The 27,752-nt window shown below is 41.9% G+C and overlaps 3 protein-coding genes across 4 annotated transcripts; all 3 read right to left on the reverse strand.

The window, feature by feature from the left end:
* Window positions 1–1,739: 1,739 nt before the first annotated feature.
* LOC308646923 (non-secretory ribonuclease-like) lies at window positions 1,740–2,270 on the reverse strand (the record flags this gene model as incomplete). The annotated part of the gene is made up of 1 exon (XM_081290501.1): window positions 1,740–2,270. One exon carries the CDS (start codon window positions 2,268–2,270, stop codon window positions 1,794–1,796), a length of 477 nt encoding a protein of 158 aa, XP_081146627.1. The 3' UTR covers window positions 1,740–1,793.
* Window positions 2,271–9,977: 7,707 nt separating this feature from the next.
* Window positions 9,978–11,777, reverse strand: LOC308647291 (non-secretory ribonuclease-like). 2 transcript variants are annotated; one of them, XM_081291381.1, is made up of 3 exons: window positions 11,657–11,722; window positions 10,792–10,931; window positions 9,978–10,600 (listed from the first exon to the last, which is right to left on the reverse strand). In XM_081291381.1, the coding sequence occupies exon 3, from the start codon at window positions 10,593–10,595 to the stop codon at window positions 10,134–10,136; it is 462 nt and encodes a 153-aa protein (XP_081147507.1). In that variant the 5' UTR covers window positions 10,596–10,600; window positions 10,792–10,931; window positions 11,657–11,722; the 3' UTR covers window positions 9,978–10,133. The 2 variants fall into 2 exon arrangements, with proteins under 2 accessions (XP_081147507.1, XP_081147506.1); XM_081291380.1 differs by lacking the exon at window positions 10,792–10,931 and having other exon boundaries at window positions 11,657–11,777.
* A 12,071-nt stretch (window positions 11,778–23,848) lies between these two features.
* Window positions 23,849–24,340, reverse strand: LOC308647290 (non-secretory ribonuclease-like; the record flags this gene model as incomplete). The annotated part of the gene is made up of 1 exon (XM_081291379.1): window positions 23,849–24,340. Exon 1 carries the CDS (start codon window positions 24,323–24,325, stop codon window positions 23,849–23,851), a length of 477 nt encoding a protein of 158 aa, XP_081147505.1. The 5' UTR covers window positions 24,326–24,340.
* Between the last annotated feature and the right edge of the window lie 3,412 nt (window positions 24,341–27,752).

Consider the following 27,752-nt stretch of genomic DNA (forward strand, 5'->3'; position numbering starts at 1 on the left):
TTAAGAGATGCTGATGATTAAGAGGGTTCTGGGTGTGTCAATGAGGGTGTTTCTAGGAATGATTGGCATGTGGGATAGCCAAGTATGGGCAGCACTGTCCAATAGGATGGTGACTTGGATAGAATAAAAGTTGGAAGAACAAGAAAGCAGTAGCAGAAGCAAGCTCAATTCTTCTTAACCAGGCTCATGATTGTTGCTTTGATTGTCTGAGGATATCAAACTCTTCTTCTCTCTTCCAAAGCGGACTTTGCCAGTAGTTCTCCAAGGAGTTTCCAGAAGCCTTTGGTCTCAGACTAGGTAGCACTGTCAATCCCTCTTGCTCTGGGGCTTCCACCTCTGGGGTTGCACAGCCACTGGTTCTTCTAGCTCTCCAGCCTGCAGGCGGCCATTATGGATGATCCAGTTTTTGGTCTCATAAGCCAACCTAATAAGTTCCCTTTTTATAGTCATACTTCCTGTTGATTCTGTTCCTCTAGAAACCCCTAATACAATAGATACATAAATAAGTTATTAAACTAAAAATAAATTAAACTAAAATAAAAAGGACTGGGGTGGTATCTCTGAAGTGAAGCACCATTGGGTTCAATCACCAGTACCACATGTACTCAAACAAAAACCCAAAACAAAATAACAACAACCAAATTTTCCATGTGACCCAGCAATGCCACCTCTGGGTATATATCTAAAGCAAGGAAATCGGTATATAACAGTGACATCTGTAGTCCCACCTTCATTGCAGGATTATTCACAAGGATCATGAAATGGAAACTCCCCAAGTGTCCATCACCTGATGATTGGATAAAGGTGTGGTGCATATGCACAATGGAATACTAGTTAGCCACAAAATGCAATGAAATTCTGTCATTTGCAACAACATGGATGGAACTGGATGTTGTTATGTTATGTGGAGTACACCAGGCATAGAAAGACAAATACGTCATGATCTCACTCCTGAGTGTTATCTAAAAAGTTGATCTCATAGAAGTAGAGAGTAGGACAGAGTCCCTAGAGGCTAGAGAGAATGGGGATAGAGACAGGTTGGATCACAGTTACCTAAAGGTAGATAGGAGGAACATGTTCAAGTGTTCTGTAGCACAGCAGGATGACCATAGTTAACCAAAATGTACCATATGTTTCAAAGTAGCTGGCAGAGAAGATTTTGAATGCTCCCCCCAGAAGGTAATGATAAAGTGCTTGAGGTTCTGGGAATGCCAATTACCCCGACTGATCATTACACTTTTTATACATGTCTGGAAAAATCTCACTGTACCCTTTAATACATGCAATTATTATGTCAATTTAAAACATAATAAAAAAATCCAACAAATCCATTGAACTGTACAATGAATGCCTCTACAGGCCAAGGTTAGGGCCCAGTCTGCAGAGGGTTCAGAGCAGGCTGAGAAAACTTTGCTCTTGAGGAGGGCCTTTGTCAGTTGGCAGATTTAGTAGACACCCCAGTTTCCCAGCCTGAGGCAGTGAGGGGGCCAAGTCTCTGCAGCTTCTTGATAAGGACTCTCTGCCTAATATCTCTGTATAAAATCTCAGGAAGAGAAAGGAACATGTCTGTAGGACAGATTGTGAGTAAATGACAGCAGAGGAGCAGAAACAGATACACAGAGATCTAGATTGTCTGCAAAGAGGTTTATTGCACAGCTCACAGGGTGCTTCAGCTCAGCAAAGCTTGAAGGGGGCTGGGGACTGGTTGCATGAGGAGAGGAGCTGATATCCAGGGTGGACAGAGGGCTTGGGAGCTGGTAGATGAGCCATGCCACAAGGTGATGATCCAGGAGCTAATATGTCCCATCCAAGTGAACCGGAACCACTGAATATGTGGTATTGTCCCGTGGAGATCTCTTGTCACAAGCAACTATGTAGAACTCCCTTGCTGATACACCTGTGTATTTGCAGTTTCCATAACTCAATTTACTTTTTGTGATGCTACAGATGGTTAAAGGCACCTGAACTGAACTTTTATGACAATTTGTACTGGGGCTTGTAAGACAGGTTACATTTGGGGTTCCACAAACTTGAACAACATCAGCAAAAGTTGCTTTTAGAAAAGTATTTTTGGCTTTGCATTGCCCAATGTAACTATTAACTATCTTCATTGCATCATCACATTTGGGGCCAGCCATATTTACGTGTTGAATTTCAAACCACTGAGCAGGGGTTAAATCACCTGGTGGGTCTTCAAATGAGACACTCATTCTCACAAATCCCAGCAGCAGCAGAAACCAAAGTCGTGATCCCAGCAGCTTTGGAACCATGTTTCCTGTGAGCAAAAAAGAGAGGTAACTAGTTCTGCATCCTGGCCCAGTTACCACACACTCTTTCTGTCTCAACCAGCAGCCCCCTCTGCAGTCACTGGGGTCATATTTCCATTTGCTTCCCGTCCCCACAGTGTGCCAAGTCTCCTGGACACTAACTTCAGCTCATCCTCCCTCAGGTGCTATCCCACCGTGGGCCCTGCTGTCCCAGTTTGAGGGCTCAATGTCTTACCTAGTCTTTGTGCTGCAGCTCCTGTGAGAACAGAACCAGCTGGTTGAACTGAGGCTCAGGGGCTGTAGGTGCTCCTATTTGGATGGTAAATATATAGCAGCCCATATGGGTGAGGCTGCAGGAGCCAGGAGGGTTCTGACGTCTTGGCCCTGCAGAAATCCACACACGGGTACACATCACACTTGAGCAACCACTCTCTGTTTTGATCACTTGGTCTATTAATGGATACCCAAGGATAGTAGTGCTTCTGCTTCTGCTATATGGAATCTAATTCCATGTCATCCATGAAAGACTTTTGCTGGCTGGATCTGGTCCTGTGTTTGACAATTACACTGCCTGCTGAATAACCACAGATTTTGTCACTGTGCTTCAGTAGAGTACTGAAAGACCAAGTTCCACCAAGACAGGGCTAGTACTCAACAAGTAGAGCTAGGTAGAGTCCATTTTACAGGAGGAATTTGCATTCTTGTCTCATCTTAAAAACTCCTGGCTGGTGCAGGGAGTTTTCTCTACTGCAATGTGTCAGCTAGAGCTGGGTAACAGCTGCCTGTGTTGAAAGGGCTCAGGGGTCTTCCTGAATCCATCTTTCCTTCCTGACTCTCCTTCTCTTGTTTAGCCAATGATGTCACTCTTCTGGTTCCTGGAGACATTTGTGTGTTTGACAATGAAAATCATTATAGTGGGCTGGGGATGTGGCTCAAGTGGTAGCGCGCTCGCCTGGCATGCGTGCGGCCCGGGTTCGATCCTCAGCACCACATACAAACAAAGATGTTGTGCCCGCCGAAAACTAAAAAATAAAGATTAAAAAAAATTCTCTCTCTCTCTCTCTCTCTGTCTCTCACTCTCTCTTTAAAAAAAAAAAAAAAAAAAAAGAAAATCATTATAGTTTCCTGAAAAAACAAAACAAAACAAAACAAAAAAACAATGACTCAGAGCATGGCCTTCTTAGTTTACACTCTGTGTTAGTTTTTTTGTTTGTTTTTGTTTTTTCCCCACTGTGACAAATACCTGAGATAAACAACTTAGGGAGGAAAGATTTGTTTTGGCTCATGGTTTCAGAGATTTCAGTTCATGGCTGACTTCATTGGTTCAGGTCTTTGTGTGGCAGAACGTCATGGCAGAATGGCATGATGGAGGAAAGTTGCTCAGCCCATACCAGCCAGGAAGAGGGTGGGGGGAGAGATAAAGAGAGAAACACTGAGGACAAGAAATACCTATCCAGGGCATGCCCCCAGTGACTTACATCCTCCAACTTTACTCTGTGTTTCTTCCTCATGCCAGCAGTTCTTTCTGCTAACAATGGATTAATCCCCTGATGATGTCAGACCCCTCATGATCCAATTACTTACCAAAAGCCCCACCTTTGAACATTGATGCATTGGGGACCAAGCCTTCAACACATGAGATTTTGGGGACATTCCAGATCCAAATCATTATATACCCAAACTTTAAAATTATATTCAAAACATGCCTCATAATATTTTTATAATTGTTCCATGTATAAATTTGCTCTGCACATTTCCTACTACCCTCGTTTTGCTCCAGTTTTATGTTGAAGATTTTCTAAATAGGACCTCTTTACCTATGAAGTCTGAATAAATAGGTGTTATGGTTTGATTTGGCATATCCCCCTCAAAGTCCATGTGTTAAAAGCATGTTCCCTAATGGATTACATTACATTCACAGATGGGATTTTTATGCAATGGTAAGATCACGAAAGCTCAGCCTCACAATTGAAAGCTGAAGGGAATACTGGTGGGACCTAGTTGGAGGAATTAGGGGTATAAAGGTACGATCTGGAAGCATCTCTCTCTCTCTCTCTGTGTGTGTGTGTGTGTGTCTGTGTGTGTCTGCTTCCTGGTTACCTGGTGAGCTGAACAGCTTTTCTCTACTATGTCCTTCTATCACAATGCTTCTGCCTTGGAGCCTGTAGACCATGGACAGAATCCTCTGAAACAAACTTTTCCTTCTCCAAGTTGTTCTTGTCAGGTATTTTGGTCACAGAAACCAAAAGCTAACATAGTGAGCCTACATTAGTCAAACACACCATAACTCCAGTGTGTGTGTGTGTGTGTGTGTGTGTGTGTGTGTGTTGCTGTGGATGGAATCCAAGTCCTTATTCATGAGAGGCAAATGCTCTGTCAATGAGCAACACTCTCACTTCAATGTAATTTTTGTCTTTAACATAATAACATAATGCTCTTTTAAATTTTGTTAGCAAACCCTTAGCTGTGAGTCTCTGCAAAAATAAAAGAATAAATTACTCACGTCCAAGATACAATGGCACAGGGTGAACATTCCCATCTCCAAAAGGAAGAAAATATCAAGAAGGAATTGGACCAGGGCTGGGGATGTGGCTCAAGCGGTAGCGCGCTCGCCTGGCATGCGTGCGGCCCGGGTTCAATCCTCAGCACCACATACCAACAAAGATGGTGTGTCCGCCAATAACTAAAAAAATAAATATTAAAAATTCTCTCTCTCTCTCTCTCTCTCTCCTCTCTCACTCTCTCTTTAAAAAAAAAAAAAAAAAAAGAAGGAATTGGATCAAAGCAAGACCAAAACCCAGCAGGGCTTTGAATTCTGTAGCTCCATGCCTGCCTTTTGGGTCACATGGAGTGGTGTTGTGAGCTCTGCAGGGCATGGGCTGCTCAGCCCCTATGGTCTCACTGATTACAGCCCACATGGGCTCTCTCAGCTGGCTTTGCTGACTGCTTCCATTTTCCCTTGGCTTGCGTTCCTGGCATCTCCATAGTCCTGGGGTTTCTGCTGAGACTTTGGCTTTACTCTCAAAGCTTCAGGCACTGCCTTGTTGGGGACTGTTTGCAGGATTCCAATCCTGCCGCACCTTTCCAGGCCTCTTAGGCTTTCCTTTAAAATTTCAGCAGAAGCCTCTGGAACCCCTAACTTTTGCCTACACAAACTCTGTATCCTGGTCCTCCAGTTTGACTGCCCCCAAACCACCACTATTACCAGTTCCTTTGGATCTTTTCATAGAAGATATAGGTCTGACTATACAACTCGTACACATTCCCTTATGCTGACACATTGATTCTACAGCCCTAACGCCTGACCCACAGAGCAGGTGGGCCACAACATCAAGTTTTAGGAAGACTTGGATGTTTGTTCTTGGCTCCCAAAAAGTGTACAGTTTTTCAGCAGAAACCGTCAAAAACAGTAGAACAAAGTGGCATTTTCCCAGTAATGCGAGTTCATATATAACCTTGTATATGGACATTAGCATCATCCTTATTATCAAGTTTTGGTCCTGGAACACCAAGAAGGGTGAAAAGCAATTTTTTCTGCAGATCTTAGAAAACACTTAGTCATTGGGAAGGACAGCACTGAGAAAAATTCTAAACAAGTTGCAAGTTACCACTTGAAAAGAGTCTGTCATGAATGACCCCCTGTGTTTTCCCTCCACCTGTGACTCTGGGATGGCGAGTTGCTTGTAGAACTTCAGGATATGTCTCATAGGTATTCATTCTGTATTGTTAGGTCTAGAATTCTGGGAGGAAAAGAAGCTTTGGAATAACCCTACATTGTGTTCACTCAACATCTCAGCACCGCCCCCCCCCCTTTTTGGTACCAGAGATTGAATCACTGAACCACATCCCCAGACTTTTTAAATATTTTATTTAGAGATAGGGTCTTGCTGAGTTGCTTAGGCCTTGTTAAGTTACTGAGGCTGGATTTGGACTTGCGATCCTCCTGCCTCAGCCTCCTGAGCTGCTGGGATTACAGGCATGTGCCACTGAGCCTGGCCCAGTTCCCTTCTTATTGTTCTTAAACACTGTGGTCTTAAGAATTTCAGCTGGAGACCAATAAAAGGAATTCTTGAATTGGGAATAGATACTCGATCACACTTGAATATTTCTCTATACCCCCAATTCCATGAGCAGCTAGAAGAATAATTTCCACGGAGAGAAAGAAGGGTATGGGATAGGGAATGAATAACTGCTGAGAGAGAAGCCAGGATAGGAAGGAAGAGGGGGACAGATAGCTATGATGAGTATGGAGATAAAGGTGTATAAAATGATATTTGGACTCTAAACGTTCTATGTATACTCATTCATTTAAATAATGTTAATTAAATGAACATGATGTGACCAGTTTCCTAAACCCAAAGCTTTCAAGAAGAGGGCAAAAATAAGTGGACGTTTTGCCCCCCTCCCCACACCCAGAGAAGTCTTCTTTGACCTCTCTAAGCCCCGGGAACAAGATTCTAGAAGCACTTTCCTGATGGCAGATTAGAGGAAGGCTGCATTTTCAGTTACTCCATGACTCCGGATTCAAGCAGCAGGAGTACTGATTCCTAACAAGGTGGGTGAAAGATGAAATTTAGTGAAATCCAACATTGAATAGTCAGAATCTCCTAGAGACTCAGGAATTCAGGTGCACTGAACTAAGAACAAGAAAGAAAACATTGGAGCCAGGCTAGTTATGGCAGTGGCAGTGATAGTGGCACTGGTTATCTGGGGAAGGGAGGGCTAACACAAAGAGAGAGACACAATGGACCAATTTGGCATAGAAAAGTCTGTAGGTAAGAAAAGCAGCCTGAACTTAGCTGGTCCAGAGAGTGCACAGCAAACTGGTGTTTAAGCGCTCTGCTTTTCTCAACTGGCAAGTGGAGAGCTGAGGCACAGAGCCATGTTGAGGAGGCCACATTGTAGTTTGCTGCTGTGGGAACACAAGAGATTATAGCAAACATTGCCATACCGTCCTGGAAAGCTCCTACCTTGTGGTGGAGGATGTACCTAGCAGAACATGAGTGGAACAGGCACAGGGAAGTGTACTAAGGGGAATTCAAATCCGAAATACGGAGGGGAGTGTAACTCCCTTTGCGTGGAGGCTCATATGATCAGCTGAAGGGGGTTGGAAAACTGAACAGATGGGTGTGAATATACACTCAGGAACCAAGCCTAGGAGGCCATATTTGTGGGCAGCAGAGTGTGTGGGTTGGCTCCCTTGCCCTGCAAGTATAATTCTTGGGAGGCTGTTGAGATTCAGACTCCTGACAGAGATCAGCAACTGCTGGGTCCTGTGGTGATGTTGGTCTAATATCTCCAGAGCAGATATCACCCAACAAAGCCCTTAAATCCAGATACACTAAGCCCCAGATGCTGGAACTCCACTCTGTAGCAGCCCCACCCTGGTGGTGTATAGATCTGGTCTGTCTGGACAAAACTCCAATCAACAATATTTCCTATTCCATTCTGCCTTATACCGGTGAGAAGGGACTCTGAGCTATTTCACCTGCTTCAGTTTTAGACCACACCAGCTGGCAGCTCAGTGAGTAACACGAAAAGAGGAAGAGATTAACAACCTCCAGCCCTTGCACACCCTCTCTTTCTCTCAGTACACAGACCAAGAATAAATTGAAAGAATGACTGTTGGGCATTGATCCTTGTCAACGCTTTTCAAGAGGAGAAAAATACTTTTAGTGGAGACAGTATTTTTTAGTAAGAAAATTCCCCCCCACCCCTTTTTTTCTTTGGCGTTATTGCTGTGCTGATTGGCTCATGGCTACATATACTGAGCCACATCCCCACCCCTTGTTTGTATCTTATTTAAGACAGGGTCTCACTGAGTTGCTTAGGGTCTCGATAAATTGCTGAGGCTGGCTTTGAACTCACCATCCTCCTGCCTCCTCCCGAGTCATTGGGATTACAGGCCTATACCACCAGGCCCAGATAATTTTAAAAACAAGTTATTTTTCCTTGTTTTTTGAAAGTTAAGATTTTTGTTTTTTTCTTACTTTTGTTTTTTGTTTCCCTCATTTCTCTTTCTCTTCTTTCTTCTCCCACTAATAGCAAAATTCTCTTTTTCTCTCTTCCTGTCTCGCTTTACTTCATCTTTTCTATTTTTCTCCTTCTTATAACTATCATTTGCTACATTTCTTCTGCATTCTCTGTTCACACTTTGAACATTTGAAACTTTACCTTTCTATCACATTTTTTTTTTCTCTTGGGACTGTATTTTGACTATTTTTTATAACTATTTGGCTTATAAAACTCCTGCCCTCACCATTTATGCTGTTGCAGTAATCAGTACTGCAAACTGCCAAAACAGGTTCTTTACTTTCATGCCAGATCTGATTCACAGCTATTTCCTGTTTTTACTGTTGGCAATTGCTGACCCCTCCATTTGTGTTTCTGCGGCAATTAGTGTTGTAGATGTCATAGTAGGCACTGAGTACTTATTTTAATGCTGTATACTGTTTGCTTTGGTTGTTGCCATTATTTCTTTCTCCGTTTGCTGTAAGGTGCTGAAAAATCTACCGGGAAACTAGAAAGAATAGAAGAGAAAAAAGTCGAAACTACTGACAAAAACTTAAGTAGGAATGACTGGAAGGACCTCATCCATTCTCATGGACATCCATTCCTACAGCAAAAACAGCTAACACAAAGGCTATAGTGAAGAAGACTGCATACACTCTGTGCTCTTAATGGGATTTCAGATTAGTAGGAGAGACCCACGCTACGGGCTTAACCACAGATTATTGTCAATCTCACAGGTGACAACATAACATTATATGACAGAATAAAACAAGAGGAGCTGCCTACTTTAGGGCATCAGAGAAGTCTCCACAGAACTCAAGTAAGAGGCTCTCACTACCAAGCTTAGACTGGTCTGCCTGGCTTGAAAGCCCAGTCCCATCCCTGAGGAACACAAGGCTACCTCATGGTAACCAAAGTCCTTCCTGATGCTTCAGTTTTCCCCAGGAACTCCTGACCAATGGACATTGAGTCATTACTCAATCACTGACATCCTTTCAAACAGTTTTTCTTTTCTAAACCACAAATGCAGAAGTGCTTTCCCTGTGTCTGAGTTTCATAAAGCTGCTCAGCTACTGTTAATACCAACTCATCATCCCAGTGTCCAGTCTTCAGAGTTCTAAGGCATTGAATATGTCTGGTGTGCCTCTGATAGAGTGTGATAGAGTGTGGGGGTGACTGAAGTGACTGGAGCAGCCTGCCCAGAGGGCAACTTCATGCTGAGGATCTAGTGGAATTTGGCTAAGATTGATTTGTAGCTGATCTCTGCTTCACTCACAGGAATGCTCAGCCTCAGGCCTCTCATGTCAGACTAGATCATTTGGACTTTCTTTCCTAGGCAATGGAAAGCAGTTTTAAAAAGTACAATTATTATGTATCAGTTAAAAAATAAAAAGAAAAATCGGAGTGAAAAACAACAAAAAATTGGAGTGTATAATGAGTAACTCCTCAGGCCAAGGTTAGGGCTTAGTATGCTGACGGTTCAGAGCAGCTTGAGAGAAATTTACTATGGAAGAGGGTGTTTGTCAGTAGGCAGATTCAGTGAAGATCCTAGTTTCCCAGCTTGAGGTAGTGAGGGGCCAAGTCTCTGCAGCTTCCTGATACAGTGTCTTTGCCCCACATCTCTCTTCCCCAAAATCTCAGGAAGAGGAAGGAGCACATATGTAAGAGATAGATACACAGAGATCTAGATTTGTTTTCAAAGAGGTTTATTGCACAGCTCACAGGGTGCTTCAACTGAGCTAAGCTTGCATGGGGCTGGGGACTGGTTCCTTGAGGACAGGTGATGACATCCAGGGTGGACAGAGGGCTTGGGAGCTGGCGGATGAGCCACGTCACAAAATGCTGATCCAGGAGCTAATATGTCCCATCCAAGTGAACTGGAACAAGTGGATACGTGGTATTGTCTTGCACAGAGCTATTGGCACAAGCAACTACGTAGAACTTGGTTGCTGGTACATTTTGATATCTGCAGTTCATATAACCCTTTGTTCTTCTGGTGATGTTACAGTCAACCAAAGGCACCTGAACTGAACTGTTATGACAATTTGTACTGGGGCTTGTAAGGCAGGTTATATTTGGGGTTTCACAAACTTGAGCAACAGCGGCAAAACTTGTATGTAGAAATGTGTTTTTGGATTTGCATCGCCTTCTGTATCCGTTAACTACCCGCATTGCATCATCACATTGGGGGTGGGCCATAATTAAGTGCTGGATTTCAAACCACTGAGCCCAGGTTAAATGACCTGGTGGGGCCTGAAATGAGATAATTATTTCCATGAACCCCAGCAGCAGCAGGAGCCAAAGTTTTGGAACCATGTTTCCTGTGAGCAAAGAAAAGAAACAACTAGTCCTGCATCCTAACTCACTGACCATATTCTTTTCCTGTCTTAGCTTATAGGATCCCTCTGAGGTCCTATAGGTCTTATAGGACCTCACTGTGGGGTCCTATTTCCATTTGCTCCCATCATTAATGTGTTTCAAGTTCCTGGGTATTAATTTTATTTCAGCTTACCTTAGGTTCCACTGCTGGCCCTCTGGTCCCAGCTCTAGGGCTCAATGTCTTACCCACTCTCTGTACTGTGGCTCCTGTGTAACAAACCCAGCTGATTGTCTGTTCTTGGGTTTGGAAACTGTGGGTGCTCCTGTATGGGCCTGTAGATACATAGCAGCTCCTGTGTGGGGCTGCCAGAGCCAGGAAGTTTCTAATGTCTTAGCCATGTAGACACCCACACATTGGTACTAGGCCCACCTGGGCATCCAGCCTCTTGACTGACCAATGGGTACTGAAGGACAGCACTACAGCTGCTTCTGCTATAAGAAATCTAATTCCACATTATCCATGAAGGACTTTTGCAGGCTGGATCTGGTCTCAGTGAATAAAAACTATACACTGCCTGCTAAATGTCCATGGGTTTGGTCACTGTGTTTTAGTAGGGTACCGAAAGACCAAGTTCCATCAAGGCAGGGCTAGTACTCAACAAGTAGAGCTGGGAGGGCCCATTTCACAGGAGGAATTTGCATTCTTGTCTCATCTTAAAAGCTCCCATAATGTTGGCTGGTGTAGGGAGTCTCCTCTACTGCAATGGGTCAGCTGGAGCTGGGCAGCAGCTGCCTGTGTTGAAAAGGGCACTAGGCTCAGGGGTCTTCCTGAGTCCACCTCTCCTTCCTGACTCACCTTCTCTGTTCAGTCAATGATGTCACTCTCCTGCCTACTGGAGACATTTGTGTTCATTACCATCAGACTTATTACAGTTTCCTGAAAAATGACTCAGATCACACCTTCCCAGTTACTGGGCACTTAACTTCCGTTCAGCCCTCCCTCAGATGCTGTCCTACCACAGCCCCTTCTATCCCAGGTCTGGGGCTTAATGCCTTACCTAATCTCTGTGCTGTGGCTCCTGTGAGAACAGACCCAGCTGGTTTTCCTGGGATTCAGGGATTGTGGGTGCTCCTATTTGGGTTTGTAGATATATAGTAGCCCCTATGGGTGGGGCTGCCAGAGTCAGGTGGGTTCTGACGTCTTGACTATGCAGAAACCCACAGAGGGGTTCATGGCCCCCTTGTGCAAGCAGACTTCCTCTTTCATTACTTGGTGGACAATTGGTAGTCAAGGATACAGCTTTAGTTGCTGCTGTTGTAATAGATCTAAGGCATCATGTGCCACCAGAGCTTTCCCTGTTGATCTGGGATGTGCTGTTCAGGAATATTTCCTGGGTGAAGAATGACCAGAGATTTGATAACTCTGCATAAAGCTAGGCCAAGAACCAAATCACAGAAACATGCCAGGAAAAGCTGTTTGTACAAAAGAAGCCCAAGTTCCCCTTTCATTTTTAGTCTTCTTGGCAGTTTGTTAACACCCTTCTTCTCCATCTTCTCATCTCCCTCTGGAGTAAACTGTTTTTTTTTTCTTTTAAATTTAATTTTGTGGATAATGGAAATAATTTGTTATATATATTTGAAGTCCTCTCCTGCATTCTTCTTTTGTAGGATTCCCTCCTTGTGGTGTGAAGTCTTGCCCTGAATATTATTTTTACTTTTTGAAAAATTGAATTACCTTTAAATAGAAGAAATTCTGCTCAATTTGCCCCAGAATGAACTTGGTGTGATAAAGGATTCCAGTGCAGCACTTAGTATTCCTGCATTCTTTTCAGTCTGTGCTGTTTCCTACTGCCGACAGCCACCCGTGAACTGTGGGTGAACCAAAATAACGTGGAAGCCATTAGTGAAAGTCTGGTATCCTGGGGACTCCCAGCAGCAGTGCTGCTGGTTTGAGATGCCTGATTCACATGACTTCCTTCCTAGATCCATCAGAAGCTCAGCACAGCTCAGAGCTGGGGGACCCACGGGAGCCACACCGCCTCTGGGAGATGGGTGTGGCTTTCCTAGATGCCAATCAACCTGTTTGCTGCAAGACCCCTGTCATGCGGAGAAGTGAGACCCCTCCCGCTGAAACCTTATCCCTGCCTTTGACGTACTATCCCTTAAACAAAGAATGGGAGCCGTTTTTAGTTCCATCTCCTATCAGGACCGGGAGACCTATCAGGCACTCCCCTTTTATCTAATTTCTGGCTCTGTCTCTTATTTCTTACTAATTATTTCAGACTTTTTATTTTCCCAGGCAGCTCACACCTTCTGAACAGAAAACTACCCTGGCAGGGCGCTGATAACAGTACAATAGTCTACAAAATGGTGAGCTCTCAATTGTCAGTTAACCATTTCATCTTTTGGTATTAAGAAGAAGATTATATGTATGTGTGTGTGTGTATGTATATATATATATATATATATATATATATATATATATATATATATATATATCTGAAAGTATAGATGTCACGGTGCATAATTTTATAAGTGAAACACAGTTTTTCTTGGTCCTCTGAGAAGCACTGGAGAACAAACAAACACTGAATTTTATTACAATGTGATAGAGGTGACAACCCAGGTCTGAGCATGGTTTTTGGGCACTGGGGATGAGGTCATCCCCTCATGGACAAGGAAGGGTGCCAACAGAAAGTGCCACCCTTGAAGTGCTGTAAAGGTTAGGTAGGGGTTTGCAGGGACTCTTGGGACTTTAGGGAGAAAGAGGAGTGTTCTGGGGAGAGGGGGTGGTGTGGGAAATTGCTCAGGGTGGAGACATGAACTGCAGGGGGCAGGGAGACCTGGGTGCTAAGAGAAGTTAAATCTCTGCTCCAGCTTCCAGGTTAGAAAACTGGATTTAGACCCTTAGGTGGAATCAAACACTGTTCTAGCCAGATTAGTCCACCTAATGCTTTAGTGCCTTTCTACCTTCCTGTCATCTGGAAATGCAATCATTTTATTATTGATGTCCTTATGTAAATTGGGACACAATGGTGACCTGATAGGAGCTGTTACAGCCAAATTAAAATACACACCAGGCCTGAAAAATCCTTGAGCAGACAAAATGTATTTTCAAGGAGGCCTTAAAAATAGTCTTATCCAATGCAAATTAAAACTACACTGAGATTCCTGCTCACTCTAGTCAGAATGGAAATTATCATGAATAAAAGCAAAAATAAATGTTGGTGAGGATGTTGGGGGAGGGAGGCACATTCATACATTGCTGGTGGGACTGAAAATTGGTGAAACCATTCTGGAAACCAGTATGGAGGTTCCTCAGAAAACCTGGAATGGAACCACCATTTGACCCTATTATCCCACTCTTTGGTATATCCCAAAGGACTTAAATTCAACAAACTACAGTGTACAGCCCCATCAATATTTAAACCACAATATCTAAACCATGGAACAAACTTAGGTGCCTTTCAACAGATGAATGGATAAAGAAATGTTGTATATATGCACATGGAATATTACTCAGCCATAAAGAACAATGAAATTATGACATTTGCCAGTAAATGGATGGAGCTGGAAAATATCATGTTAAGCAAAATAAGCCAGTTCCAAAAAACCAAAGGCTGAATGTTTTCTCTGATATGCAGATGCTAACTCACAATAAGGGTGGGGGCTAGGGAAGAACAGAAGTACTTTGGATTAGACAAAGGGGAATTAAAGGAAGGGAGAGAGAATGAGAATAGGAGAGGTAGTAGAATGAATTGGATATTACTATCCTATGTGCATGTATGATCACTCAACCAATGTAATACAGCATCATATACAACCAGAAGAATGAGAAGTTATATTCCGTATGTGTATAATATGTAAAAATACATTCTTCTATCATGTATAAATAATAAGAACAAATAAAGAATATAAATAAATAGTGTTATCCTTGCTTAAAGTGACAACATAAGTGAAACTTAACTTGGGTCAATTCTGCTAAATATTGACATTAGAAATAAAGCATTTGGCAATCCTAAGCAGTCATGTATTATATGACAAGGGATTTTTCACCAAGGTAAATCTAAAATGGCATTTTTGTAACTGTTTCAGTCGCTTTTTATTGATGTGACAAAAGACCTGACAAGGACAACATCGATGAGGAAAAGTTTATTTGGGTCTTCCGGTTTCAGAATCCAAGATGGCATACCTCATAGCTCTAGGCCAGAAGTTGGTAAGAACGTCCTGGCAGGAGATTCAAGGTGGTGGATTAGAGGAAGGCTGCATTCCTAGGTGCTCTGTGGCTCAAGATTCAAGCAGTGGGAGTACTGCTTCTCAGTGAGGTGGTTGAGGAGGAATTTCACTAAAAATTCAATGTTGAATAGTCAGAATGTCTTAGAGACTCAGAAATTTGGGTACGTTGAACAAAGAAGGAAGAGTACACATGATCCAAGCTGGCTGTGTGTGGCAGGGGAGGTGGTAGTGGTGCAAGTTCACCACAGAGGGGAGGGATAACAGAGAGGAACGCAGCAGACGGATTTGGTCAGGAAAAACCTGAGACCAGAATATGGCGCAGAAAAATATCAGAAAATCAGCCTGGACTTAGCTGATCCAGAGGCTGTATTGTGGAATGGAAAGGGCTTCTCAACTGACCAGCAGAGAGCAGAGGCAGGAGCCATCCGGAGGAGGCCATGTTTTGGCTGCTGCTGCAGAGCCAGGAGATCATAGCAAACATTGCCATACTACCCTGGCAAGCATCTACCATGTAGCCTAGGGAATACCTAGCAGAACGTAAAGAAAACATGCACAGAGAAGTACCCAGGAGATTCCAGTCAGAAATATGGAGGGAGTGTAACTCAGTTTCCCTTTGAGTCTGGTGGCTCATGTGTCCAGCGGGAAGTGGGTGGGAATCTGAACATGGGTGTGAGTACGTGGGAAGGCTGTGTCCATGTGCAACATTCAGAGTGTGTGGAGGATGGTCTTCTGCCCCACGAAGTAGAATTCTTGGGAAGCTCCTTGGAGCCAGACTCCTGATAGAGATCAGTAACTGCCAGGCCCTAGGGGTCTGTTGAGCTAATCTCACCAGAGCAGATACAACCCAAATAAAGCCCTTCAGGCCTGATTAGATTTAAGCCTCAATTATTGAAATTCCCTTCATAAAACTCTGCAGCAGTCCTGCCCTGAGAGAGCATTGATCTGGTCTGTCCAGGCAAAACTCCACTGACGTACTTCCTATTCCATCCCACCTTACACTGGTGAAAAGGGACTCAGAGATATTTCAACCAGCTTCAGTCTTAGGTCACTCCAACTGGAAGCTTAATGAGTAACACAAAAAGAAGGGATTAAGAGCTTTCAGCCCAGGACCTAAAAAGAAATGGAAAAAAAAAAAAAAAAAAAAAAAAAAAAGGAAAGTTGGGCCTAGGCAGTGACCATCCATTCTCTTCAACTATGTTGACCACCTTGGTGGAGACAATGCCTTCATTAAAAATCTTTTTTTCCTTTTTTATTTTTCTTGGGTATTCTTGATGTATGGATTGGTTCATGAACATATATACATATAAATATCTCCCCCCTCATTTTCAGTACTTTCTTTAATGTAGTTATTTTTCTTTGCCTTGTCTTTTTAGGGTTAGGGTCTTTGTTGGTTTATTTTGGTTTTGTTTTCATTTGTTTGGTTCTCTTGTTTGTATTTCCCTCTTTTATTCCCATGCTAACAGCCATTTCTCAATTTACATTGTTTTTCCTGTTTTCCTCTCCTTCCTTATAACCATCACATGCTACATCTCTTCTGCATTCCCTCTGTTCACTTTTTGAAATTGTAAACTCTTCTCTAACTTCCTGACATTATCTTCTCTTAATGAGCTGCATTTTTACCATCTTTTAGTACTAATTGGTTAATAACCTCTGCCAGAACCATTAATGCTGTTGCTATTATTATTAATTATTACTGTGGATGACAGTCAGTACCTGTGGTTTGTTTTAAGGCCAGATCTAGTTTATAGTTACTTACTGTTTTTGCTGTTGGCAATTTCTGTCCCAAATCGTTCTTTTTTTTTAAAAATTTTCTTTCTTTCTTTTTTTGTTTTTGCATAAACATTGTAGATGTCATTGTAGGAATCAGGTATCTAATTTAATGCTATATATTGTTTGCATTGGTTGTTGCTATTGTTTGTTTCCCTCTATTCTGTGAGGGACTGGAAATCTACAGGAATACTGCACATTCACAGGGTAGAAATTATGTTGCTGAACTAAACTCAGAAAACTGACCTAAAGACAGCAGACACACAAATCAATGGCACTCAAATTTCAGATATAGTTTAGTACAAATAATAGAAGAGACAAAAATCCCAAACTACTGGGCTGGGGTTGAGGGCTCAGTGGCAGAGTGCCTGCCTCGCACTTGTGAGGAACTGGGTTCAATCCTCAGAATCACATAAAATGAATAAATAAAATAAAGGTATTGGGTCCATCTACAACTAAAAAAAAAAAAAATTAAAAAACCCAGAACCTTAAAAAAAAAATCCCAAACTATTAACCAGGCCCTAGGTAGAAAAGTTAGGGGTGGACACTCAGGTTCCATTCATAGACATTCCACTGCTAAGGCAAAGACTGAGAATTAACACGTAGAGTGTGGATACTGCACATATGAGGGTTCTCAATCTAGCTTACTCTAGGAAAATTTGGCAAGAGAAGGCTGTGCCCGCCCCCCCAAAGGCCCACACATTGGAGTGCAAAAGAAATCTATCTTAATAGATGCATAAAGGCCAACACAGGAATACAAGAAATATAAAAGACAAGGTAATACAACACCTCCTAGAGTTCACAATTTACCAAAAACTGACATAAAAATACTGAAGAGGGTTAAATATCAGTTACAGAACTAAAAAAAAAAGATTATAAAAGCGATCAATGAATTCCAAGAGAACACGAAAAAAAAAAAAAAACTGAATGAATTAAGGAAGTCACTACAGAAAATGAATGAGAAATTCAATAAGAAGATAAAGATATTGAAAAATATTCCTAAATTGCTGAGGGCCTGGTGAAGTTGATGAGGCTGGCTTTGAACTTGCTATACTCCTCAGCCTCCCAGCTTGCTGAGATTACAGGTGTACACCACCATGCCTGGCTGACATGGTTCTTAGTAACTTTTCCCAGTTCCCAAGTCCCTTCCTCAGTTGTCTTGTCCTACATCTCCACTATTTTGTTGTTGTTGTTGTTCTGCCCAGTAACCACATCAGGAGGTCCTGATACCACGTCCTGCTGCTTGTGTCTATTCTCAAGATCAGAGCTGAGAGGCTTGGCAGGTGTGTGTATGTGTGTGTGTGTGTTTGTGTGCGTGTGCGCACACTTGCTTCTGTGACTTGATAGAAGCTAAACCAGAAACACCCTATTTTCCCCTGTGCTTCAGGCTTAGAACTCCTATTTATCTCTTTTTTATTCAAGGAATCTGAGTACTTCCTAGACTTTACAACTCAAGAGAGCTAAGAGAACATTCAACAGGAATGAGAATAAAACTAGAAGAATAGAGTAAAAAGAGATTTATGGTCTTAGCCTGAAAATTCTGGATGTCATAAAGAGAATTTTCAGGGTAAGTCTCTGAAGGTACAGCTGTGAACTGTATAGCAATGGTTTGGTCAAAAATGGGCCATATAAACTGAGTGAGTGGTGCACACCTGTAACAATAAAGAATGTGAAGAGACCATCTACAGAATGGGAGAAAATCTTTGTTAGCTTCTCTTTTGACAGAGGATTATTATCCATATATAAAAAACAAAGAAAACTTAACACCAAACAACCAATTATGGGCAAATGAACTAAAAAGACACTTTTCAAAGAAGAAATACAAACAGTCAACAAACATGAAAAAATATTCAACATCTTTAGCAATCAGGGAAATTCAAATCAAACCTCCATTGAGGTTTCATGTCACTCCAGTTAGAATGGCAGCCATCAAGACAAAAAAAAAAAATGCTGGAGAAAAAGGAACACTTTTACAACATTGATGAGTTATACATTAGCACAACCACTAAAGAAATCAGTATGGTGATTCCTGAAAAGATATGACCATATGACCCTATGAATCAGCTATGTCTAAATATTCCTTAGTATTTATCTTCAAGAATTGGGAGCCAGGTGTGGTGGTGCATGTCTGTAATCCCAGCAGTTTGTGAGACTGAGGCAGGAGGTTCCGAGTTCGAAGCCAGCCTCAGTAATATAGCGAGTGGCTAAGCAACTCATTGAGACCCTATCTCTAAATAAAATATAAAAAAGGGCTGAGGATGTGGCTTAGTGCTTGAGTGCTCCTGAGTTCAATTCCTGGAACAACAACAACAACAAAAAAAAATGGAGTCAGCATACAATAGCAATATGTATATACTCAAGTTTATAGCAGCACAGTTAAATAGCCAAACTATGCAATCATCCTAGGTGTCTATCAATAGATGAATGAATAAAGAAAATGTGGTGTATATACACAATGAAGTTGTATTCAGGCATAAAGAAAAATAAAATTATATTATTTGCAGGAAAATAGATGAAACTTGAGAATATTATGTGAAATAAGCCAAAGTCAGAAAGTCACAGATCATATGTTTTCTCTCAGATGTGGAAGCTAGAGAGGAAAAAAAAAAAAAGAAAAAAAGTTGGGGTTGGGGGCTCTAATGAAAATTGAAGGGTGATCCACAGAGACAAGAAAAGGGACCAGTGGGAGGGAGGAGAGAAGGAAAAGGGGAAATACTTGGGAATGGTATTGGCCAAATTACATTGTAATATTGTGTGCATGTACAAATACATAATAACAAATCCCACCCTTATGTATGACTATAATGCCCCTATAAAAATATGATAAAAAATTCAATCCCATTCAGTTGTAGGTGCAGGGAAAAAAAAAACACTTTCATTCCCTGTATTGTCCTTATCCTGTGTGTATTTGGATTCTTATTCTGTGATTAATTTATGAATGTATGTGTTCTCTGAAGGACTATGAGCTGCATGAGAACAGATGTTGCATGTGTATTGGATTAGTGCTGCTCGTAGAGTTTGCATATATTAAGTGCTTAAAAATACGTTTCTAACTGAATGGGCGAATGACATACTTGCCATGTGATTATCTGGTGCCTATTATATGTGTAAGTTGTATGTAATTGAATGTTTTCACAGAATGTTAGAGAAAGCCAAAGTTATCCTTTTTTTTTTTTTTTTTTTTTTTGTAACAGGAATTGAACTTAGGGGTGAATTCAAACACTGAGCCACATCCTCTGCCCTGTTTTGTATTTTATTTAGAAATAGGGTCTCACTGAGTTGCTTAGTGCCTCCCTTTTGCTAAGGCTGGCTTTGAACTCGCTATCCTCTTGCCTCAGCCTTCTGAGCCACTGGGATTAAAGGCATGTGCCACCACGCCTGGCAAAGTTATCTTCTTTTTAAAACATAAAAACCATGTCTGAAAGATTGAGTTATTTGTCCTAGCTCACATGATTTAAATGGCAACTTGGCATTCCAACGTTGTTTCTTCCTGACCCTTTATAGTGATACCCAGGGACTTAGCAAACATACTGAAAAGTAGGTTTTAAACTCCATTTATTCTCTAGTTTACCTTTGTTAATTTTCAATTTTAAGTTAAAGGTTGGCATAATTTATGCACAAACTGCAATTTATAACAAGATGAGTCTTGAATTAGCACATTTTTGAAGGCATCATGGTGCTGGTGACGGGAAAAACTGGAGGCATGTCAACTTCTCAGGAAGGAGCCACATTTTCATATCAAACTGTGAGCTAGGCCTTTATCCTCAATATGCAATTTAACTACCCACCATCCATTAATTGACCCATAATTCATTTGTACCTTCAATGGCAAATAGATTCAATATATTCAAATAGTTTTCAATATATCCTTTGGCAAGCCTTGGTTGAGTGAGGGAGACTGAATACACTCTGTGCTCTTAACAAGATTTGCAGACTACTGGGAGAGACTCCCATTACTCATATGACTGCAGATAATTGTCAGTGTCACAGGTGACAACATAATAGGGCTACATGTAACATGACAGAATAGAACAAGAGGAGCTGCTCTAGTTGAAGGCATCAGAGAAGTCTCCACAGAACTCAGGCAAATGGCCCCCACTAGCATGATTAGACTGGACAGCAGGTCTGCCTGGCTTGAAAGCCCAGTCCCATCCCTGAGGAACACAAGGCTACCTCATGGTAACCAAAGTCCTTCCTGATGCTTCAGTTTTCCCCAGGAACTCCTGACCAATGGACATTGAGTCATTACTCAATCACTGACATCCTTTCAAACAGCTTTTCTTTTCTAAACCACAAATGCAGAAGTGCTTTCCCTGTGTCTGAGTTTCATAAAGCTGCTCAGCTACTGTTAATACCAACTCATCATCCCAGTGTCCCTGGGGTCACAGGATCAATCTTCAGAGTTCTAAGGCATTGAATATGTCTGGTGTGCCTCTGATAGGGTGTGGGGGTGACTGAAGTGACTGGAGCAGCCTGCCCAGAGGGCAACTTCATGCTGAGGATCTAGTAGAGTTTGGCTAAGATTGATTTGTAGCTGATCTCTGCTTCACTCACAAGAATGCTCAGCCTCAGGCCTCTCATGTCAGTCTAGATCATTTGGAATTTCTTTCCTAGGCAATAGAAAGCAGTTAAAACAACTGTTGAGAGAAGTTACTGAGAGAATGATTGGGAAATTCTCTTAGCAGTGTGTGCAGAACCCCACTCAGTAGGAAGAAGGTTTGTTGGGAATTGGGCATGGCACATTCTAGACCCCTTGAAAGAGATGTTTCACATTCCCCAGGGTCCACAATTCATATGGGAACAGGATCCAGGTAGAGGTTAGAAGGAATGAGTAGTCAGGCAGGCAACAACAGGCAGTGCTTGGAATGGTGAAGCCCTGGAGTGTTCTTATCCTGTTGAGAAGAGCCACTGAACCTGACTCCCTGGGTGTTGCCTTAAAGAAATGCAGACCATGCTTACCAGATACTCCCATATTTCACAGGGAAGATAGGAATCTAGACTTTTAGGTTGAAAAATCCCAAATTTTATAACTTGGCAACTAATTCAAAACATCACAATGGCACAGTGCAGAACAATCCAAATAGGCTGAGTGCCAGCATTCTAGCATTAGCACTCTGGTCCTAGTTGGCCAACTGAACCTTTGGTTTATGTCCTTGTTGCAATGACCACTCCCACCCCCACCCCATCACACACAGTGACTGTTAAGATTCCAGGGAGAGTCTATAGCTAGACACTCAAATAGGTAGTCACCTCTACCGTGAAATAAAATGTGACCAGTATTCACACAAAAATCAGTCAAGGGAAGTTTGTAAAATACTCTAAAACATTGCTACATGCAAAATATTTCTGGAGAAGTTCCCCCAAAACACAGGCAACTGAAGGAAAATAGACAAATGCTAAAAAGACTTCTACATAGGAAAGGAAATAATCAAAGGAAATAATTAAGGTGAAGAGACAATCTATGGGATGAAAGAAAATATTTGCAAATCAGGTATCTGACAAAGGATTAGTGTGCAGAATATACAAGGAACTCAAACAACTGAACATCAGAAAAACCGACAATCTGATGAATAAATAAGACAATGGCCTGGTGTGGTGGTACACTCTTGTAATCCCAATGACTTAGAAGGCAGAGTCAGGAGGATAGATAGTTTGAAGCCAGCTTCAGCAACTTAGCTAGACCCTGTCTCAAAATAAAGAAATAAGAGGACGACAGGTGTCGTAGCTCAGTGGTAAAGAATCCTGGGTTCAATCCCCAGTACAATACATAAAACACACAGACTTACACACACACACACACACACACACACACACACACACACACAAAGCCCACACACAAATAGGCTAATAGTCTAAATGACATTTGCAAAAGAATATATGGAAATTGCAGAATAGTCTATGAAAAAAATCTCAACTTCACTATTCTTCTGGAAAATGCAAAGCAAAATCATAATTACATACCATCGCACACCAGTTCAAATGGCTATCATCAAAAGATAAAAATTATCAGATGTTTGTGAGAATCTGGTGAAAAGGGAACTCTTGCCCACTACTGGTGGAAATCCAAGTTAGTGCATCCACTATGGAGAATAATATGGTGGTTTCTCAAAAAATGAAAAATAAGACTTCCCTCTGATCAAGCAATAACACCTCTGGGTATAAATTCAAGGCAAAGGGAATCAGCATGTCACAATGACATCTGTAGTCCCACCTTCATTGCAAGATTATTCACAAGGACCATGAAATGGAAACTCCCCAAGTGTCCATCACCTAATGATTGTATAGAGGCGTGGTGCATATGCACAATGGAATACTAGTTAGCCATAAAATGCAATGAAATTCTGTCATTTGCAACAACATGGATGGAACTGGATGTTGTTATGTTATGTGGAGTACATCAGGCATAGAAAGACAAATACATCATGATCTCACTCCTGAGTGTTATCTAAAAAAGTTGATTTCACAGAAGGAGAGAGTAGGACAGAGTCCCCAGAGGCTGGGGAGAGTGGGGATAGAGAGAGGTTGGATCACAGTTACCTAATGTAGACAGGAGGAACATGTTCGATAGTACAGCAGGATGATCATAGTTAACCAAAATGTACCATGTTTCAAAGTAGCTGGCAGAGAAGATTTTGAATGCTCCCCCCAGAAGGTAATGATAAAGTGCTTGAGGTTCTGGGAATGCCAATTACCCCGACTGATCATTACACTTTTTATACATGTCTGGAAAAATCTCACCGTACCCTTTAATATATGCAATTATTATATAAATTAAAAACATAATTAAAAAACTCCAACAAACCCATTGAACTGTACAAGGTTAGGGCCAAGTCTGCAGAGGGTTCAGAGCAGGCTGAGAAAACTTTGCTCTTGAGGAGGGCCTTTGTCAGTTGGCAGATTCAGTAGACACCCCAGTTTCCCAGCCTGAGGCAGTGAGGGGGCCAAGTCTCTGCAGCTTCTTGATAAGGAGTCTCTGCCTAACATCTCTCTATAAAATCTCAGGAAGAGAAAGGAACATGTCTGTAGGACAGATTGTGAGTAAATGACAGCAGAGGAGCAGAAACAGATACACAGAGATCTAGATTGTCTGCAAAGAGGTTTATTGCACAGCTCACAGGGTGCTTTAGCTCAGCAAAGCTTGAAAGGGGCTGGGGACTGGTTGCATGAGAACAGGAGCTGGTATCCAGGGTTGACAGACGGCTTGGGAGCTGGTAGATGATCCATGCCACAAAGTGCTGATCCAGGAGCTAATATATCCCATCCAAGTGAACCGGAACAAGTAGATACGGGGTACTGTCCTGTGGAGATTTCATTTCACAAGCAACTACATAGAACTTGGTTGCTGCTACATTTTGATATGTGCAGTTGTTATAATTCTTTGTTCTTTTGATGATATCACAGTTAACTAAAGGCACCTGAACTGAACTGTTATGACAATTTGTTCTGGTGACATTACGACAGGTTATATTTGGGGTTCCACAAACTTGAGCAACAGCGGCAAAACTTGTATGTAGAAATGTATTTTTGCCTTTGCATCGACCTGTGTATCCGTTAACTACCCGCATTGCATCATCACATCGGGGGTGGGCCATATTTAAGTGCTGGATTTCAAACCACTGAGCCCAGGTTAAATGACCTGGTTTGGCCTGAGATGAGATAATTATTCCCATGAACCCCAGGAGCAGCAGGAGCCAAAGTCGTGAGCCCAGCAGCTTTGGAACCATGATCCTGTGAGCAAAGAAGAGAGATAACTAGTACTGCATCCTGGCTCAGTTACCATATGCTTTTCCTCTTTCAACCAGCGGTCCCCTCTGCTGTCACTGTGGGGTCATATTTCCATTTGCTTTCTATCCCTAAAGTGTACCCAAGTCTCTTGGGTACTAATTTTCATTCAGCCCTCCCTCAGGTACTGTCCCACCACAGCCCCTTCTATCCCAGGTCTAGGGCTTAATGCCTTACCTAATCTCTGTGCTGTGGCTCCTGTGAGAACAGACCCAGCTGATTATCCCAGGATTCAGGGGTTGTGGGTGCCCCTATTGGGTTTGTAGATATATATATATAGCAGCCCCTGTGGGTGGGGCTGCTAGAGCCAGGTGGGTCCTGATATCTTGACCATGCAGAAACCCACCGGTTGGTACATGGCTTTCTTGTGCAAACAGCCTTCCTGTTTCATTACTTGGTAATGAAAGTAATGGGTACTCAACTGCTATTGTAGCTCTAATTGCTACTATTCCAACAGATCTAAGGTATCCGGTGCCAACCAGAGCTTTCCCTGTTGACATGGGATCTCCTATTGAAGAATATATCATGGCTGCAGAATGACCGGAGATTTGATAACTCTGCTTAAAGGCAGGCCAAGAATGGTAACACAGAAGCCAGGAAAGGCTGTTTGCACAGTAAGGGCCCACGTTCCCCTTTCGTTTTTACCATTCTTGGTAGTTTGTCGCACACATGTTCTCCATCTCTTCATCTTCCTCTGCAGTAAACTGGTTTTTAAAAAATTTCTTTCTGTTCAAAATTCTGTAAGGTAATTGAAATAATTTGTTACATATTTAGTATAATTTATAATACTATATATTATAATTATAGCATATAAATTTGTTATACATAAACTTATTAAAATCATTTGTTATATATATTCAAATTCCTCCCCTGTATTCCTCTTTTGTGGAATTCATCTGTTCTGGTGTTAACTCTTTCCCTGAATATTATTTTCACTTTTTGAAAAGTTGCATCACCTTAAAGTAGAAGAAAGCCATTCTGTTCAATTTGCCCCAGAGTGAACACTGGGGGTGATAAAGGATTCCAATGTAGCACTTAGTATTCCTGCATTCTTTTCAGTCTGTGCTGTTTTTCACAAAATGTTGAGCCTTCGATTTGTCAGTTACCTATTTCATTTTGTGATATTAGAAAGAAAATTCTCCATTTGTAAGAAAACAAAACAAAAAAAGCAAACCACAAACAAAACAAGCAAACCACAGACAGGGTCCTGTGTTCCTGAAAGGATTGATGTCAGGGTACATAATTTTATATGTGAAACACAGTTTTTCTCGGTCCTCTGAGAAGCACTGGCAAATAAATTTATTACAATGTGATAGAGGTGACGACCCTGGTCTGAGCATGGCTTTTGGGCACTGGGGATGAGGTCATCCCTTCATGGACAAGGAAGGGTGCCAACAGAAAGTGCCACCCTTGAAGTGCTGTAAAGGGTGGGTCGGGGTTTGCAGGGACAGTTGGGACTTTAGGGAGAATGAGGAGTGTTCTGGGGAGAGGGGGTGGTGTGGGAAATTGCTCAGGGTGGAGACATGAACTGCAGGGGGCAGGGAGACCTGGGTGCTAAGATAAGTTAAATCTCTGCTCCAGCTTCCAGGTTAGAAAACTGGACTTAGACCCTTAGGTGGAATCAAACACTGTTCTAGCCAGATTAGTCCACCTAATGCTTTAGTGCCTTTCTACCTTCCTGTCATCTGGAAATGCAATCATTTTATTATTGATGTCCTTATGTAAATTGGGACACAATGGTGACCTGATAAGAGCTGTTACAGCCAAATTAAAATACACACCAGGCCTGAAAAATCTTGAGCAGACAAAATGTATTTTCAAAGAGGCCTTAAAAATAGTCTTACCTGGGGTTGTGGCTCAGCTGGGGTTGTGGCTCAGTGGTAGAGCAGTCACCTAGTACATTTGAGGCGCTGGGTTTGATCCTCAGCACCACATATACGTAAATAAAAATTTAAAAAGTTATTAAAAATAACCTTATCCTTGCTAAAACTGACAACATAAATGAAACTCAACTTGGATCAATTCTGGTAAATATTGACTTTAGAAGTTAAGCAAAATCTGCCAATCCTAAGCAGTCAGCTCTCATATGTGACAACGGATTTTTTAAATAAAAAATGTGTTTTTGTAACCAATCAAATAATTTATTTCACTTGCACATTTTCCCACGTAATGTTTGCTTCTGAGGCTTTGTCATCAGAGCACTAACCTTTTTTGTTTGGTGTTTCCCAGTGTATAAATTACTTATTACTCAAATAGGCTGTTTAAAATTCTCTGGTGCCTCAGTTTACTTTTTAGCAATTTGGTGTCAAAAAAGTGGAATGTGGGTAGGTGTGGTGGGTGTGGGTCAGGAATCCCAGCTATTTAGGAAACTGAGGCAGAAGATAGAAAATTCAAGCCCAGCCTGGGTGGCTTTGTGAAATTCTGTCCCAAAATAAAAAAATCAAAGAGACTGGGGATATAGCTCTGTGTAGAGTGCCCCTGAATTCAATCCCCAGTGCTACCAAAAAAGAAAAAAAGAGTAGATTCTAAAGGGGAACTCATGAGACCCCTGAAGCAACAAGTAACCAAGTGTAGTCTGGGCCGTATGTTCACTGTTTTCTTGCTTTGTTTGATAGTCTCTCTGCAAGGTCCAGCTCGACAGCTTGAGTCCTGAACTGAGTTTATTTGATTAATTTTAGGATCTTTGAACTCTCTCTCCCTGTATTTCCCTGTTTCTCTGTTTCTCTTTTTCTGCTGAGCTGACTCTCTCCCTGGTGTGTCCCTGACCAGCTGCTTCCCATTCCATTTAGATTTCCTTCCCTGGGTTGGGCCCTTCCTGTTCATGTCTGTGCTGTCATTTCCACAACATATTCAGAACCTCTACATTGTGCTGCTCTGCGTAATTTTCCTCCCAACACTTAACACAACATTGTGTGTTTTTTCTTGCTACAGTACCATGCAGTCTGTTTATTTTGCTCTGTCGCCCCCTAGAACTGGGCCAGGAGCATAGCATCTGATCAACAGATGTTTATGGGATGATGGAATATACTGATGAATGAATAAAAGATGAGGATGCTTCTTTTTTGGGCCTGTAGATATACAACAGCTCCCGTGGGTGGGCCTGCTAGAGTCAGGAGGGTTCTGATGTCTTGGTCGTGCAGAAACACACACATTGGTACATGGTTCACCTGTGCAACCAGCCTTTTTGTTTGATCATTTGGTTTACTAATGGATAATCCAGGACAGCATTGCTGCTGCTTCTGTTATGAGGAAACTAATTCGAAGTTGTTCTGTGAAGAACAGAGTTTGAAGGCAGGATATAGTCTCTGTGTTTGAAAACTACACTGCTTGTTGAATAACCACAGATTTTTGTCACTGTGTTTTAGTAGG

This window comes from Spermophilus citellus (genome assembly GCF_964194105.1).
Source record: "Spermophilus citellus genome assembly, chromosome: 4".
NCBI classification, from domain to species: domain Eukaryota; kingdom Metazoa; phylum Chordata; class Mammalia; order Rodentia; family Sciuridae; genus Spermophilus; species Spermophilus citellus.